General features: G+C 35.2%; 1 protein-coding gene and 1 pseudogene across 1 annotated transcript in view; both read left to right on the top strand.

The window, feature by feature from the left end:
• The window catches only part of Dok6 (docking protein 6), a 313,007-nt gene that overhangs the window by 92,871 nt on the left and 204,118 nt on the right, over nt 1–16,018 (top strand). The window contains exon 2 of the mRNA XM_026783400.1: nt 14,526–14,633. Within this exon, the coding sequence (XP_026639201.1) occupies nt 14,526–14,633 (108 nt within the window). The remainder of the gene's footprint in view (nt 1–14,525; nt 14,634–16,018) is intronic.
• On the top strand, nt 6,818–7,512 carry LOC106143997 (annotated as a pseudogene).

Consider the following 16,018-nt stretch of genomic DNA (forward strand, 5'->3'; position numbering starts at 1 on the left):
TCTTTTTCTTTTCTCCAAATCTTCTCACAGAAACTTCCTTACTCTCTTTTAAATTCATTGCTGTTTTTTTTAAACAAATTATTGCTACATGCATATGTGTGTACACATATAGTCCTAATTACAACCTACTAAGTCTGTATAATGCTTCCTTGTGTATGTTTTCATACACACACGCACACACACACACACACACACACACACACATCCATACATACATACAATTTGGTAATGAATAACATTGGTATACCCTTCCCTGGGGAAGCCCATTTAGCCCATTTCAGCTTTCCTTTGCTGCCTGCAGTTCTTTGTGTAGGGTTCAGGCCTCATGGGCTCCCAGCTCCGCCCCATCCCACAGGTGTCCTCTTTAGCATGTCTATAGTTGACTTTGTTCAGGACAAATTAAGGCATCCATATTGTTGATACGCAATAGATGTATCTTCTGACATTACTAGGAGAATCCACTATCACCACTTTACTAAACCAGTTTTATCCCTAGCTACATTTCTAAATATTTGTCCTTATATTGAAAATAAATCTAGTTTTCACTCCTCATCAAAGAAATGTCTCTTTGCAACAGATGGAGTCCATTACAGAAAACCATAACAGATCAAAATACTGAGTTGTGTCATCAAAAATTCTGCAATTTCATACACTGTTCAACCAACTTTTTCCTAGTTATTGATCCAGTATTATTTGCTTGTTTATTACATTTAGAAAACATACGTGGCTTAACTTACAAACAGACCTTGTATCTGTATTTTTTGGATGTCAATTATCTTAAGGGTAGTTAATATTCTAATTTATCCTGCAGTTTTTAAATGAGTGGGTTCTTGCTCAATATTTTTATCTGAGGCTATTTCAGGGAAACTGATACCTCCAATAGACAAGTGTTCCTCCTTATTGTCCAAGGATTATATCTTAGATCATTTATAGTTTGTGCAGACTACTAAAGAATGTTTTTACTTGAATAAATTGTTATACTTTCACTTTAGCTTTTGAATCTAAGAAATAAATGCCATTGTCCATACCCAGAAATAGTCCAGAACACAGCAATCATAAGAATTAAATCCAGTTTTTCCATGTATTATTAATATGCACTAAATATTGATTTTATTATGATCATTGCATGATGTCACAATGTGTTTTGAGTATATTGGCAGACAATTGCTTTAACATTTTATAAATGTTTCAGACAAGAAATAAAAATTATAATTTATTTCCTTAATGGCATATTAATTTTTCAATTTCTATCTTACCTTTCTGAAATTTTGTTCTCAAGGAACATTATTTTTATTATGAGATAACAAAATTTTCCAATATTTTCAGATGCTGTTACTGTCTACAGGAAAAATTTCTTACAGTCAGTACTGGTACCAATGTCTACTTCTTTCCTAAAGCCAAAAAATCCTGTTTATCTTATATTTTTATTTTATAATAGTACTATTGGGATAAATTAATCATGATGAAAATTAAAAAGAAAGATGCTTTGGTTAAAAATTTGAAAAATAATGTAAGCCTTATTTTCCTCAATGCATGTCTTAAGTACTTTAAGATTTCTTAAGTGAATCAAGAAAGGATTTACTTAGGTGAATTCAATACTCCACTCATACACAGGAATCTTAGCTTTCTTATTCAACACACAATAGTACAGGTTGTAATATATTAGTCTACTGCATAGAACAATGTGAGTGTGTTTCTTTAAAAAAATTCTGAAGACATTACACAATCTTGATATAGTTAGAATAAATAACTTTATATACGTGCAAATGGCAAACATTATATCTTACTTAGTGCTGTTTTGTGACAGCATTTTTCAGCAGTTTTATTAAACTTAGTCACATACCAAAGCATTTATTTTATATAACATTTGTAGTGTAGTCAAATCACTAAATAGTATGTATTGGTAAATTTGATGAAGCTATGTTTTTATTCTATCAAAATTCTGCAATTAAGCTATGTATATGTTAGTGACTGAACTACAAAAGCTTCCTCTAAGGAGATTAAATAATGAATATTCTTGAGAAAATTAAGTACTTACAAAACTATTAAAATACTACCTAAAATTCAGATAGTTTTTGTTTTTGTTTCATCATGGCACTCAGAAATGGGCTCTAATGTGGAAGCCCAAGGGGGAAATTTGACAAGAACTACAAACTTTGAAAAAAAAGATTATTTGCATTACTTAGTTTTTTTCCCCCTGACAACAAGAAGCAAGAAATACTCATTTTGGATCCTATACTTAGAGGTTTCTTTACAAAGTCTCCGTGACTGGATAAGGCAGAACTTCTGAAGTGGCCTATGATGAAGCAAGCATGCTCATCTCATCACAACGTGGAAATACAGAAAGTACAGAAAAATAAGAGAACTAAATGCATCCTTGAGATATATAACCTCCAGTGACTTGCTTAATGGTACAATGACTTCCTACCTCTCCACCCTGATGCCTTTGATACATAAGTTAGAAGGGTGCACTTAAGATTCAAATAACACCAATTTCAATGTCTCAAACATAATTGTTTTGCAATAAATAAGTTATAAAAATTCCATTTTCAATAGATGTCTTGTAATCATTAAATAATTTGATCAGTATCCTTACATGATTTACTGCCTTATAAACAGAAGAGAAAATACTGATATTTTCAGTTAGATGTGAGAAATAAAAATCATGCTTAGGGAGAGAATAAATATATACAAGACAAAAATACCAAAATTTTTCTTCTGAGGAAACCCATTAGGCTATGAGATGAAGATTAAATTCTTTTTTTTATTTTGAAGATTAAATTCTTTACAGACAAAGGTATATTTGTAGTTATTTTTTACTAAATTTATTAAGAGTGTTTCTTCTTCATTTTGACAATAATTTCTAAAATACATTGAAATCTTCATGTAGACTATTTATTCAAGTCTCATCTTCTTGGAAGAAAAGTATAATTTTATTAAATTTTATTGGTTTTCTAAAAATTTTAATGATTGTTAAATATATTAGGAAAAGATTATAAAATTCTTCTAATCCTCTGGCTCTTATTGCCTCTCAAAAAATAAAATAATTAAAAAAAATCACTTTCCTTGAAGGCATTGAGAAACTGACACACAGGATTAAAGGGAAATATTTTCTGCATATGAGAATGTCATTGTCTCATGACTATATTAAACAGAAACCTACTTAGGGATTTTTATATATTTGTAGTAGCTTAAAACATTATGAAAATTTATTATCATGGTCTAAAAGGGGCTTTAGATTCTGGGAAATATAAATATGAACTATGTAAATACATATCTCAAATTTTTAATAGAATATATTAAATATATTAATATACTAAGTGACTGCTATATATTAAATATTACCTGTGTTTGTTTTTTCTTTTATAGAGATGATAGCAATTCATACTCATAAATTCTAACTCATAGATACCTTGTACAAATATTTAATACAAAAATTATATTTTGCCATGAGAAGAATATTATGCCGGTATATATATGGACCAAGCATAAAGACTAAATTGTTGTTACGTGAATAAGTTGTAACTGCCAGATATTTATTTGGTAAGTCTAATACTATCCCTAGGATTGCAGAGGCAGACAGATCACTTTGAGTTTGAGGCCATTTGCAGCCAACCTGGGCTACACAGTGGTTCCAGACCAGCTAGAGATGTGTTCCATACATCATAGTGTGACACTCATTACTCCCTCTGGGTTTTCCATTTTCCCTTTTCTGTCAATTTTCTTTATACTCATCATTCTCTACTAGCCCATAGTCTATTCATATTTTTATGCTTCCTGTGCAGTTACTGGGTGAGAACCTTCATTCAGTCAGGAGTCATAAGTACTCACATTTTCTTGATTCATTGATTACAACATCATATTGGAGAAGAATCCAATAAGTATCAGATACTCAAGAGAAGTTTGTAGACTGAATAGATTACAAAAAAAAGTGTATGTCCACCAAAGGCCATATGCATAGAGAAAAGTGTGGGTCTTAATTAATTTGTAATACTCTCCAATTTGCTTCTTCTTATAATGCATCATTTTAAGAAACAGAGGACATCAAGTTAGAAATTTTAACTTATGAGTTCAATATATCAGCAGAAGTAAGTGTTCATCACAACATATTTTAATTAATAAAAAACATTTTATTGAACTTTAGATAATTGATACTTTTTAAAAATTTCAAGCTTTTCACATAGATTATTTCTCTGCTTTCTCTTAAGCAGTTGACACCTGAACTTCATGATTGTCCTTCTTATATCACATGACATAGAAAAATTCAAGCCCTGGTACTCCCAACGCCTTCTATGGTATTACAACTACACTGTGACCCCAGCAGGGGATGAAGAAATAGCCTGGGGTATTTAGGGAGACCTGCTAATTCTCAGACACATTCTGCATGGAAGGGGTTAACTTATCTTGATGCATTTTTAAAACCTCTGTTGCTACAAGCAAGAAAAAAAAAAGGGGGGGTGGCCTCCTTTTGCTCTCTAATTCAGCAGGAAAGTAATGAAGCATTAACTGAAGAACAAAGTCAAATGTGTGAGTTCCATCACAGTGCACCTTCAAGAATGAGTGTGGCTGGAGCTGAGAAGACGGCTCGCTAAGAAAATGCTTGCTGTGCAAATGTGAAGACCTGAGTTCAGATCCTCGGCACTCACGTAAAAGCTGGTGGAACAGTATGCCTGAAGACTACTTCTGTGCTGAAGCCCCATTCTGAGTAAGTCACTGGCTATCCAGCTTAGCTTCAGTTTCAAGGAGAGATCCTCTCTCAAATCAAAGATGGAGGACTGTAGAGAGAGGCCTGAAGTAACATCTGGTTTCCATACGTGTTTCCAGAGACAAGTGCTAACCACATACACACTCATGAATACATACCATCCACATACTGGGACACACGAAAGAAAAAAACAAAACAAAACAAAACTGAAAATGGCTGTGATATTACACAGGAATAGTGAAATGTAAATTATGTCTTCATTTCTGTATGTTCATCATTCACTTCTAAAGGTCATGATGTGTCAGGTATCTCTCAGTTCAAAGACAATACAGATGCAAACATGTTCCACTACAGAGATGGGCCCAAAACACAGACTTTGAACGCAGAGAGACACAGTGGAGCATGAGAGCCTGGGGTAACACCACTGGGGTTGACATTCTTTGACAAACTATTGGAGTTAAATAGGTAAGTTCTACTCCTTCTATGCTGACAAGTGCATAGACTATAAGGTCCTATGTGAAGCCTTCAACAGGGTTTCAGCCACTGATGAGCAGGTTTTTTTTTTTTTTTTTTTTTTTTTTAAAGTTCTCCTTAGAGTCCTGCCTTGTCCCCCTTCAGAGGTACCAGGGCACAGCCAGTCTTTATTAACTGATTTTTAACAGATAAACCAAAGCTGCCAAGACTTTTTTAGAAACTTGATAGCATTAGACATAAGTACTTCTGGGATGCCTGAGTCTTAGCCAGAAGCTGTGTGGTGTCTGTCTGTTTCCTTGCTGTGTTCAGCCTAATTAATGGTTGATCCTAACACCTTTTTAGCACACGTATCAATTGCTGCCATCTGTCCCTGAAAATACTAGAAGGATTGGGTCCTCTGTCTCTATCTGTTATCTTTCCTTATTTTCTACTTGGAAATAGGAACCACAAAAGGAAAAAAAGTAAAATGTGTCCCCTGACATTTTTGTAAACTTGAATACTTTTAAAAATAATCATAAGGCCTTGGGGATAGTTCAGTGGGTAAAAATACTTGTTCAGCAAGGATGAGAACCTGAGTTTTAATACACAGGACCCACAAAAAAGTCAGGCATGTAACCTGAATATTAGGGGAAGAAACAGGTGAATCCCAAGTGCTTACTATCCAATGAAGATGGGGGAAATGATAGGGCTTCAGTTCAGTGAAACACTTGTCTCAAGTAATAAGTAGAGAGTGATAGAAGACACCCAGGGTCCTGTTCTGTCTTTGTTGTGTGCATAAACCTACTATACAAACACACACACATGAGGAGAGAGAGAGAGAGAGAGAGAGAGAGAGAGAGAGAGAGAGAGAGAGAGAGAGAGAGAAAGAGAGAGAAAGAGAGAGAAAGAGAGAACATACATAGACTCTAATCAAATTAAAACAATCTAATAAAATGGCATAAACTACATAAAGACACCTAAATGAAAATGCTGACATATGTGCCTTCAGATATGCTTTTAATGATGAAGAAGGAACTCCAGCACGGACCTTCCTCTCACACCTGCACGTCTCAATGAGTCAGTCACTGTGGTGATTATGATGGAAATCACCTTCTTGTTCTTGGTACTCTCTACTTCTAAATATAGATTACACAGTACAGCTTGGCTTAGGCAGCCAGGGGGATTTATGCGGAAATATGGAGCTTCAAACATCATCTTTTACTGAGACTTTATTAAAGTGATGATTTTGAGATTTGTCTGTGTAGCAATAGTTCATATACTTTCAAAGGTGTCAATTGCTCAGTTGTGTACATAAATCATAGTGCCTGCACCTGCGAACTTTATGAGTAATGCTATCACAAATGTTGTAAAAGATACACATATTTTTCTCTTATGTACAAAAAACAGTAGAATTGCTAATGTCTCTGTGGTTTATCTAGAGACATTACAAGATTTTCCATAACTGTGCATCTTCCAGACTCATTAATATAGACTCCAGTAGAAAGAGCAGCTCACTGTCCCTGCCATAGCCTAGTATCTTTTTATTTTCTTTTGTTAGGGGTGAGCTGTCTTCTTTCCCTTCTACTTCAGATTTTCTTAAGTTTTAAGAATTTAGTAAGGCTTTGCAGACGCCGCTGTCCCCTCTCACCGCTTGCTGCAGCCATGGTCAACCCCACCGTGTTCTTCGACATCGTGGCCGATGGCGAGCCTTTGGGCCGCATCTCCTTCGAGCTGTTTGCAGACAAAGTTCCAAAGACAGCAGAAAACTTTCGTGCTCTGAGCACTGGAGAGAAAGGATTTGGATATAAGGGCTCTTCCTTTCACAGGATTATTCCAGGATTCACGTGCCAGGGTGGTGACTTCACACGCCATAATGGCACTGGCGGCAGATCCATCTACGGAGAAAAATTTGAGGATGAGAACTTCATCCTGAAGCATACAGGTCCTGGCATCTTGTCCATGTCAAATGCTGGACCAAACACAAACGGTTCCCAGTTTTTTATCTGCACCACCAAGATTGAGTGACTGGATGGCAAACATGTGGTCTTTGGGAAGGTGAAAGAAGGCATGAACATTGTGGAAGCCATGGAGCGTTTTGGGTCCAGGAATGGCAAGACCAGCAAGAAGATCACCATTTCCGACTGTGGACAACTCTAATTCTTTTGACTTGCGGGCTTCTTACCCACCTACCATTCCTTCTGTAGCTCAGGAGAGCACCCAAGCCCCATCTGCTCGCAGTACCCTGTAATCTCTGCTCTCACTGAAGTTCTTTGGGTTCCATATTTTCCTCATTCCCCTTCAAGTCTAGCTGGATTACAGAGTTAAGTTTATGATTATGAATAAAAACTAAGTAAGAAAGAAAAAAAAAGAATTTAGTAAAATCTTAAACCCCCTAGACACATGTTAAGTTCCTTTTTATCAGTGGCAGTTCGAGTATCCCGCTTTTCCTTGAATTGGATAGTCTTTTGAAACTGTTAAGTTCTTCTAGAAATGTTCACGTTGCAGTCAGACATATGACAAAGACCTTTTCAGTGACTTCCTGTTCATTTCTTAGAACATTCATTCCTGAGATAAAAATAAATATTCAGTTAATTCAATTCCTTCTCTTCTATTCTTATTATATTTTAGCACCTTGTTTTACCAATATGTGTGAGGTCAGCATCAAACCTATTAATACCTGCACTTTCTAAAGTTTCATTTACAAAGATTTTAATATTTGTGTCATGAATTCGCCTGACTACTATGACTGAAACTGTGTGACATCATTTAGGAAAAGAAAAGTAACATGCTTTTAAAAGAGACGTTGGGAGGCAATCCCAAGATTTGGCTCACTGGCTAAGAATGCTTACTTCTCTTTCAGAGGATTTGAATCTAGCTTTTAGTGGCCATACTGTGCAGTCCCTATGCCTGTGACTCTAGCTCCAGGGAATCTGACACCCTCTTCTGGTCAGAGCTTCTAATGACATCACACAGGATCAGGAGACACACCCCACAACTGCAAATTCTTTCTCCCTTACTCTGATTCCCTGTTCACTCTTTGTGTCTCTTTTAGTTCTTGAAGCGGTTAGAAAAATTCCAGTCCTCAGGCAAGATACAAACTATCTATCTTAGAATGAAGAAGGATTAAATTTATTTGGAGACATTAGAATTTAAATCTGGGAAACTTAATTCAAGCCACCTTGCTATTACATAAAGGATCCTGTTGAGTGGCATCTGTTTTATGGCTTAAACTGAAGAGTGACGGTAGGTGACAGTTTTTATTTGCTAAAATTGTGATGGTAAGAGAAAAGCTCAAACCTCTTGTTAGGAAAGGATCAGACAGAATCACAAGAGGTGGCTGTAGTTCTTATCACAATTTATAAGGTGAACACCCAGACATCTCAAGTAAAAAGCTTAATTGTGGACATGCCTGAGATGCCACAGTTCTAATTTAAGAGCCCCCCCCCAATTGACATTAGTCCATTTTAATTTTCTTATTTTTAACTCATGAACACATTTGCATCTCAATGGTCTCACCCAGAGGCCTCCTGTACCCAGATGTATGCATCACACATTCTTCTACTTGATCTAATGTTGGAATAAAATGTCCTTGAGAGGGAGGGTGACATACTAGATCTGGTATTCAAAACACATCTCTGTGCTATAATTATTTCCACAGTGCTTAGCTACTCACAAATGCATTTATTTATCAACTACCACCTGCCTGATATATAATTAAGGATACATTCAACTGTGCAAGAATTCTTTCTATAAGAAGATATATTTGGTTTTTTATTGTGAATAGGTTTTTTTATTACTATATCCATGAAATCGTTCAAGATTTACCGAAGGAATATATCAATGAATGGATGGATAAATAAGTAGATTTCTTATATTAAAGCAAGCTTAACAACATTTAAGTCTGAATCAATAGCATGAGATGCTTTCATATTAACCATAATACATCTAATCCACCAGGTAATTAGATGTGTTTCTTTCTAATGGTTGCTCTCACACACACACCAAATGGTCCTCTCTGGTAGGACAAAGATCCTCTACTAGCTGGTGGAAGTTACACATAGCATAATCTTGTCATACCTATTTCAGAGTAGGCTTTACATATTTGTTTTTTTATTTTCATCAAATACAGTTTTGGATAAATGAATCATATATCAATGTGTAATTTATGTGTACTTTTATGTGTATGTGTGTGTACATGTGGAGGAAGAAGGAATCTTGCTTTCAGGAGAAAACTCAAATGTACCATTGTATATATATATTGAATCCCTAGAGAAAAATATTCTATGACTTTCTTTATCGTGGCAAGCTGTCTGTAGCATGATTAATAAAAACTCAGAGACCAATATTGGGGTTCAACCTGAAAAGCAAAACAAGCAGTTACTGGCTCTTATCTCTACCTCAGTCTGAAATGGCGATCCTGCCTCCAGGAATCTCAGAATGAGACTGTGCCTGAGAGCTGTCTCCTCCTATCTTAAATTCCTCTCTAGGGCTGGGATTAAAGGCCTGCACCACTACCACATGATTCCTATGGCAAACTAGCAATTCAACTGGGATTAAAGGTGTGTGTCACCACTGCCTGGTCTGTAAGGCTGACCAGAGGACTGTTTTACTCTTTAATCTTCAGACATGCTTTATTTATTAAAATACAAATGAAATATCACAACAACCATCAACGTTGACAATTCCTATAATCAAAAATTCTTCCAAGTACTGATATCCTATTTTGATGTACAAGGTTTATTAGGTCAATGGCTTGTGATAGAATAGATCTATTAAATCTGACATTGAATTTATTAAAATTGTGAATGAGTACTTGCTAAATAGCATAATTACAGCTATGATCTGAAGCCAAGAAATATGCTATCGACTTCTTCCTGGTAAGTCTTAACTGGGAAGGAAAGTTTTGTATAAAATCACCTTGAAATGGAGAAAGTACTAAAAGGAAAAAAAGCCATGTGGCAAAAATTTTTCATCAGATGGAATGGGTATGTAATCATGGCAAGCTGCCCATCCAACTAACACATTGGAAACCATAGAATGGGCCAGCTGATATCCGTGGGACTTCTAGAATTCTGGCAGCAACAGGGCCCTGAGGTCACCTTATAGCTAGGTTGCTAAGGCAACCCACTTATTTAGAATGGGTGTCTGAAAGAGGTGAAATTCTAAGTTCTTATTCCAGGATAGAGGGTGCAGAATTCCCTAAACAAAGAGGTAACCTGCAAAAATGCCACCTGCTAACAGACAGATACTTGTCAAGAAGACTTCCTTCAAAAAATACATTTTATCCTTAAACAGCCCAAACCAAAACAGTTGCAATTATTTATGCTCTTGAGATGAAAGAATTATCAAATTAGAATAGAACACACACCTGCCCTCAATTTCCAAATAAATAAATAAATAAATAAGGCTCATTGGTCATTCATTACTGCTTGTTGCATAGGGTTGCTCCTTCGTTCTGGCCGCCCAGAACCGAAATAATCACACAGAAATTGTATTAATTAAAACACTGCTTGGCCTATTATCTTTAGCTTGTTATTGGTTCTTATATTAATTTAACCCGTTTCTATTAATTTGTATATCGCCACGTGGCAGTGGCTTAGCAGAAAAAGATTCCAACCGATGTTTGTCTCAGGCTGAGGATCCATGGTGTCTCTCCCTGCCTCTTTCCCCTAGCATTCAGTCCAGTTTTCCCCACCTACTCAAGTTCTACCCTATCAGGCCAAGGTAGTTTTTTATATTCATTAACCAATAAAAACAACACACAGACAGAAGGACCTCCCACACCAACTGCTTATCCTCATGGGCAAAAACATTTAGGTGCTAGTTCAATCATGGGGTTTTATTTCATTTCCTCAAAAGATTTTCACCTTTCATTTTAGATAAACCTTTTTTTACATATATATTTTCTCATAGAAGTGATTTTCTAGCTCCCAGCAGTCATTTTCCTTGCTCATATATGTCTGTGGTCATTTGATCTGTTAATGTTATAACAGCTGAAGGAGAGGATGCTATTTAAATAGGTAGATCTATCATCTTATTTGGTATCACTTGTTCTGCAATAACAATGCATACAATGCATGCTTTCTGGCTCATATTTAGCTCAATTATTAAATTAAAGTAACTATAGTAATACAAAATGAACATTGAAATGCCTACATACATATGGATTTCTATGAATATTTTAAGAATTCATTTGCTATCATGATTATTACCAAGGTGTGAGCAATAAAATGACCTAAATGTAAGCATGCACATGTATACTGCTCAATATATTAGAAACATCATGAAATATTAATATTGGCAAATATTTGTGTTCAATGAAACATTTTAACACTTTGATCAGATATACTAATATATATTTGATTAGTCAGATACATTAATTTAATTGATTATAAGAATCATGTGAGACCTTTACATCTGTAAGAATTTGCCATGCTCTCCTGCCAATTCACTCCTAGCAGGCCAGATCCCATTGCCTGTCAAGCAGGGGTGGGGTGAGCATGGTTTCAGCTACTTTCCTCCTAAACCTGAGTGGACATACAAGCTCCTAGGCCCACAGACTCCATTCAATTGCTCCGTAGCCAGACCTCCCAAGAGGTTCAGAGCTGTTTGTGCTGGTGAACCAGGAAGCCACATCTATGCAATTTTTTGCTGCTAATGCTGAATCAGGAAGATCTCTCTTAAAGGAGCCATGGCACCCCTGCTCACTTCTAGCAAAGACAGCCCATCTGAAAAAAAAAATGTGACTTCCAAGAAACTGCACTAAAGTCTGTTCTTTTTGTCTAGATTTCATTTTGTAGCTCTTTCGGTTTTATGTGGATTTAGCTGTACATATTGGGGACCATCTGTAGATGGAGGCTGGTTATTCATTCCAGGTTTGCAAGACCTGAAGTAATCACACAAAGCTATATTATTTGCAATACTGTTTGGCCAGGCTTAAGTGTATTGCTAGCTATAACTTATACCTTAAAATATTCCATTTCTTTTAACCTGTATATTACCACATGGTTGTGACTATCTACTGGTAAGGTTCTGTCTTGCATCTGTCTTCTGTGTCTGTCTCCTGTGATGGCTCCAGATATTCTCCTTGACTCTGCCTGCTCACTCCTCCTCTTTCTGCTTGGAATTCCTGCCTTGCCCTATTCTGCTAAGCTGCTGGCTAAAACAGCTTTATTCATTAACCAATAAAAGCAGCCCTTACACAGAAAGATTTCCCACAGCAATATGTTGGAACCAGAACTCCTATAGTAAAAAGAAATGTTATCATGTACAGCTTTGCTATTTGTAGCAAATGGCACCTATCAGTAAGATAAACTAACCTGAAAGAAGGGCAACAGCTTGTGGAGAATTTTCTGTACACTGAAACTTTGGCCCATCTTGTTAAATTCCCCCTCAATTCCAAGCATTACTCTTCTGAGCACTAAGTAACGCTGAAGTTGGGTGATGAATAAATAAAAGAGCTGTGATAAAAATATAAAAGCTTTACCAATTTTTCACAGTCTTTTTGTCTTTTTTTATATATTAACATCTTTTCATACAATTTGTCATGATTAGGGGAGAAACTCAAGATGTTCTACCCCTTCCTGAAGGACTACTAGCAGTGTATGGTTCTGAGGGAAAGGGTGTCATTTTTTGATTGCTATAACCATCGGTAATTTGCCCTTGCTCCAGTAAATGATTTCCCTCCCATGCTGTGGAAAGAAACCAATTAAGCTTAAGGAGTCCACATACGATACAAGACGTGCAAATAGAAAGGAGTTTGCTGGGAAGAAAGATTTCAGCAAAAAAATGAGAAAGATGAAAAAGAGAAATGGATTGGATAAAAATGACTGAAATTCATTAATTGGAGCTACGCAAATCATATGTTGATTCCATATTGTAATCATTAATATAATTTTGGAAGTGGGAATCAGTAAAGGTTCAACAAAGAAATTCAGTGCCACGTGCTAAACGCCATGTATCAAAGCAAACCAATCATTCTAAAGAAATTGACCAGTTCCTCATTGACAGGTATGCAGCTATTAGCCCTTTGATAAGGAAGATATATCTAATCCCAGAGATGGGCAGACATGTTATTGTATGCTTGGAGCTCAACACCATTGCTGATGTACTTTTCAAAGCTATAGTAAAAGATCTAAGAAAGAGAGCAGGCGCAGAGGGAGTGAGTGTTCAGATGGTTATTTTACTTATTTTGCTCTTAGTGGAAAATTCATTTGTGATTGTTCTGAGAATGCCTTTTAACATGGAAAATGCTGTCTTTCAGTGAGTAAGAAAAATGTTCATGGGAATAATTTGAAAGAATTACACTCATGCCTTCTACTAGCAGAAAAGGGATTGTGGCAAATGTGTACTTTAAATAAAGACAGAATAGAAACACAGTGACTAAGACTGTAAAATTACCTTTGATGAAATCTCTCTTCATGCTACTGAAGAATATTTCTTCATGAATTAAAATATGCTAAATTTAGACATTAAAAAGTTGTGTCCATTTCAAATTACCAAGAAAGTTCAATTGCTTTGGACAAAATACATTTTTGAAAAAAAATACATTTTACTTTCCTTTCAACATACCTACGGAGATCGTGTAATATTATACAGTAAAAATGAGAGAGCAACCTAAAAGATTAGTGTTGATTATTTCTATAAAATAAGAACATTGTCCAAAAATAATAAAGTGAGCTCAAATAATTAACGGTATTTTAAAAGCTAAAACTACAGGTTCAGAAAGACATTTACTCAAGCCTTTGTCCTGCCTCTTAGTTTCATCATAAAATGAACATAACGGTACCTGTTTAAAAGTAGTAATCAGGATTAGATGTACACATATTATTTGAAAGATATCATTTTACATAATAAATATTTAGCATATTCTAGTAAATATAAAACTGTAAAGCAAGAAGTTGTATGTGCCCAATATAAAACTGTATTTCTTACTATTTTCTAAATTATGTTATGACCATTTGTTGATAATCCTGAAGCTGTATAAGACAATTATAAATATTATTTTTTATTCAATGTTAGAAAACTAGCAGTATGTATCTATTTCACTTAACCTGAATAAATTCACACTGCAGTGGGATATGAAATAAAGAATTTCCATTATGCATGCAGTACTGGCAACTACCTAAGTGATTACTTAAAAATGATTAAAATAAGCTGATTAACACACTGAATTTTACATGATACATTTTGTTTTTAAGATGTGCTGTAGTTTCTATGAGTCACACACTTCTTTAAAGAAGCTATTCTATGAAGTAAATGGGGTTTTACAAACTCGATCCTTATAGATTGGTTGAATAGAGAAGACCTCAAAAACCATTAAGTTTATAGGAAATGGTGGATAATCAGATGCCTTTATTTGTTTCAGATTTTCAGACGATGTTGGTTGGTTTTTAAGAAGGCTTCTAGCAAGGGACCCAGAAGGCTAGAAAAATTTCCAGATGAAAAGGCAGCTTATTTCAGAAACTTTCACAAGGTAAGTCACACGTGTAGAGGTCCCTGGGGAACAGCTGGGCTCTTGACAACTTGTGGAGACATTTCTTTGATGAATGAAATCTACAGAGGGAAAAATTCATAGCCAGGATAAAACGCTCCTGTTCTGATGAAATGTAAAAGTTATTTTTCTTTCTTATCTTAATCATCTGCTGTAAATCCAAGTTATACTTCTGCAAACTGGAAAGCTCATTTTTATGGCGACTTTGCAAAATTAGATGAGTCATAACTCAACTAGATCCATTCTAAGGTGCTGAGTGGGTACTTTTCTCCTGTTCAGGTTAATTGTGCATTTGCTGCTCTGATTTAAACGATAGCAGTATTTAGGAAATGACGTTTATCAGACAAGCTTTAGCAATGTTAATATAGATAGCATTAGCTGTTTACTCAGCACATTAACAAGAAATGATCATTAAATATGCTGGTATGTAGATGCTGCATAAATTCCAGGAATAAACTATAAGCTCCATAATAACTGAAAGAATATACAATATGACCTTCACATAGCCATAAACATGTGGCCTGAGTTTATCTTTGGTGATAATTTCATACCACTGTACCCAGAAGTGTGGAATTGTATAGCCTGCATACCACTGCTTGAAAAAGCTCAATACAAATTCTGATTCCTCATTAGCAACTTATACAGTGACTCATAGAGCATAAGTGACCTCAGATGATATAATGAATTTGTAGTATTTTATTTTACATGATATACAGTTTTATTTTACTCCATTTTGTTAACTATATGTTACTTGACATATAGTTAATAAGCTATATAATCCAACTATGAAAAGACTACCAACCATATAGTTACATCTAAATATGGTCAGATAGCCTAAAACTGAAGTTGTTGTAATCTTTGTCAGGTATTTTACATGTTGATATTGATCTACTACCAGAAAAAAAAATGTTTGATTTTCTGCTCAATAATTTACTAGCTTATGGACATTTTGGTTTTCTTGTTAGTGAATAGATTTTTAACAGTTGCATTGCATGTCTCTCATGACAATTTGAGTGGGTATTTCATAAAATGACCAATATAATTCTGCCTATTTTGATCATATAAGAAAGGATTTGCATACTAAAATCTCACTGGTGCTGTGTATCATTAAGATCAGTCATGTTTTTAAAACCCTTAAAGCAGACTTAAGAATAAGTGGCAAGCAGTGAATTAAATATAAAGCCATAACGTTCATTTTTATGCTTTTAGAAAGAGCCTTACTATTTAGCCCAGGATAGTCTCAAAAGATCGGCAATCTTCCTATCTTAGGTCCTAATTTCAGGAATCATAGACTTGAACCACCATACCTGACTCATATTTTCTTTACAAGAAAAATTGTGGAAGTCTGAACATTTTATATGTTCCAT

Source organism: Microtus ochrogaster, chromosome 18 (assembly GCF_000317375.1).
Source record: "Microtus ochrogaster isolate Prairie Vole_2 chromosome 18, MicOch1.0, whole genome shotgun sequence".
NCBI classification, from domain to species: Eukaryota; Metazoa; Chordata; class Mammalia; order Rodentia; family Cricetidae; genus Microtus; species Microtus ochrogaster.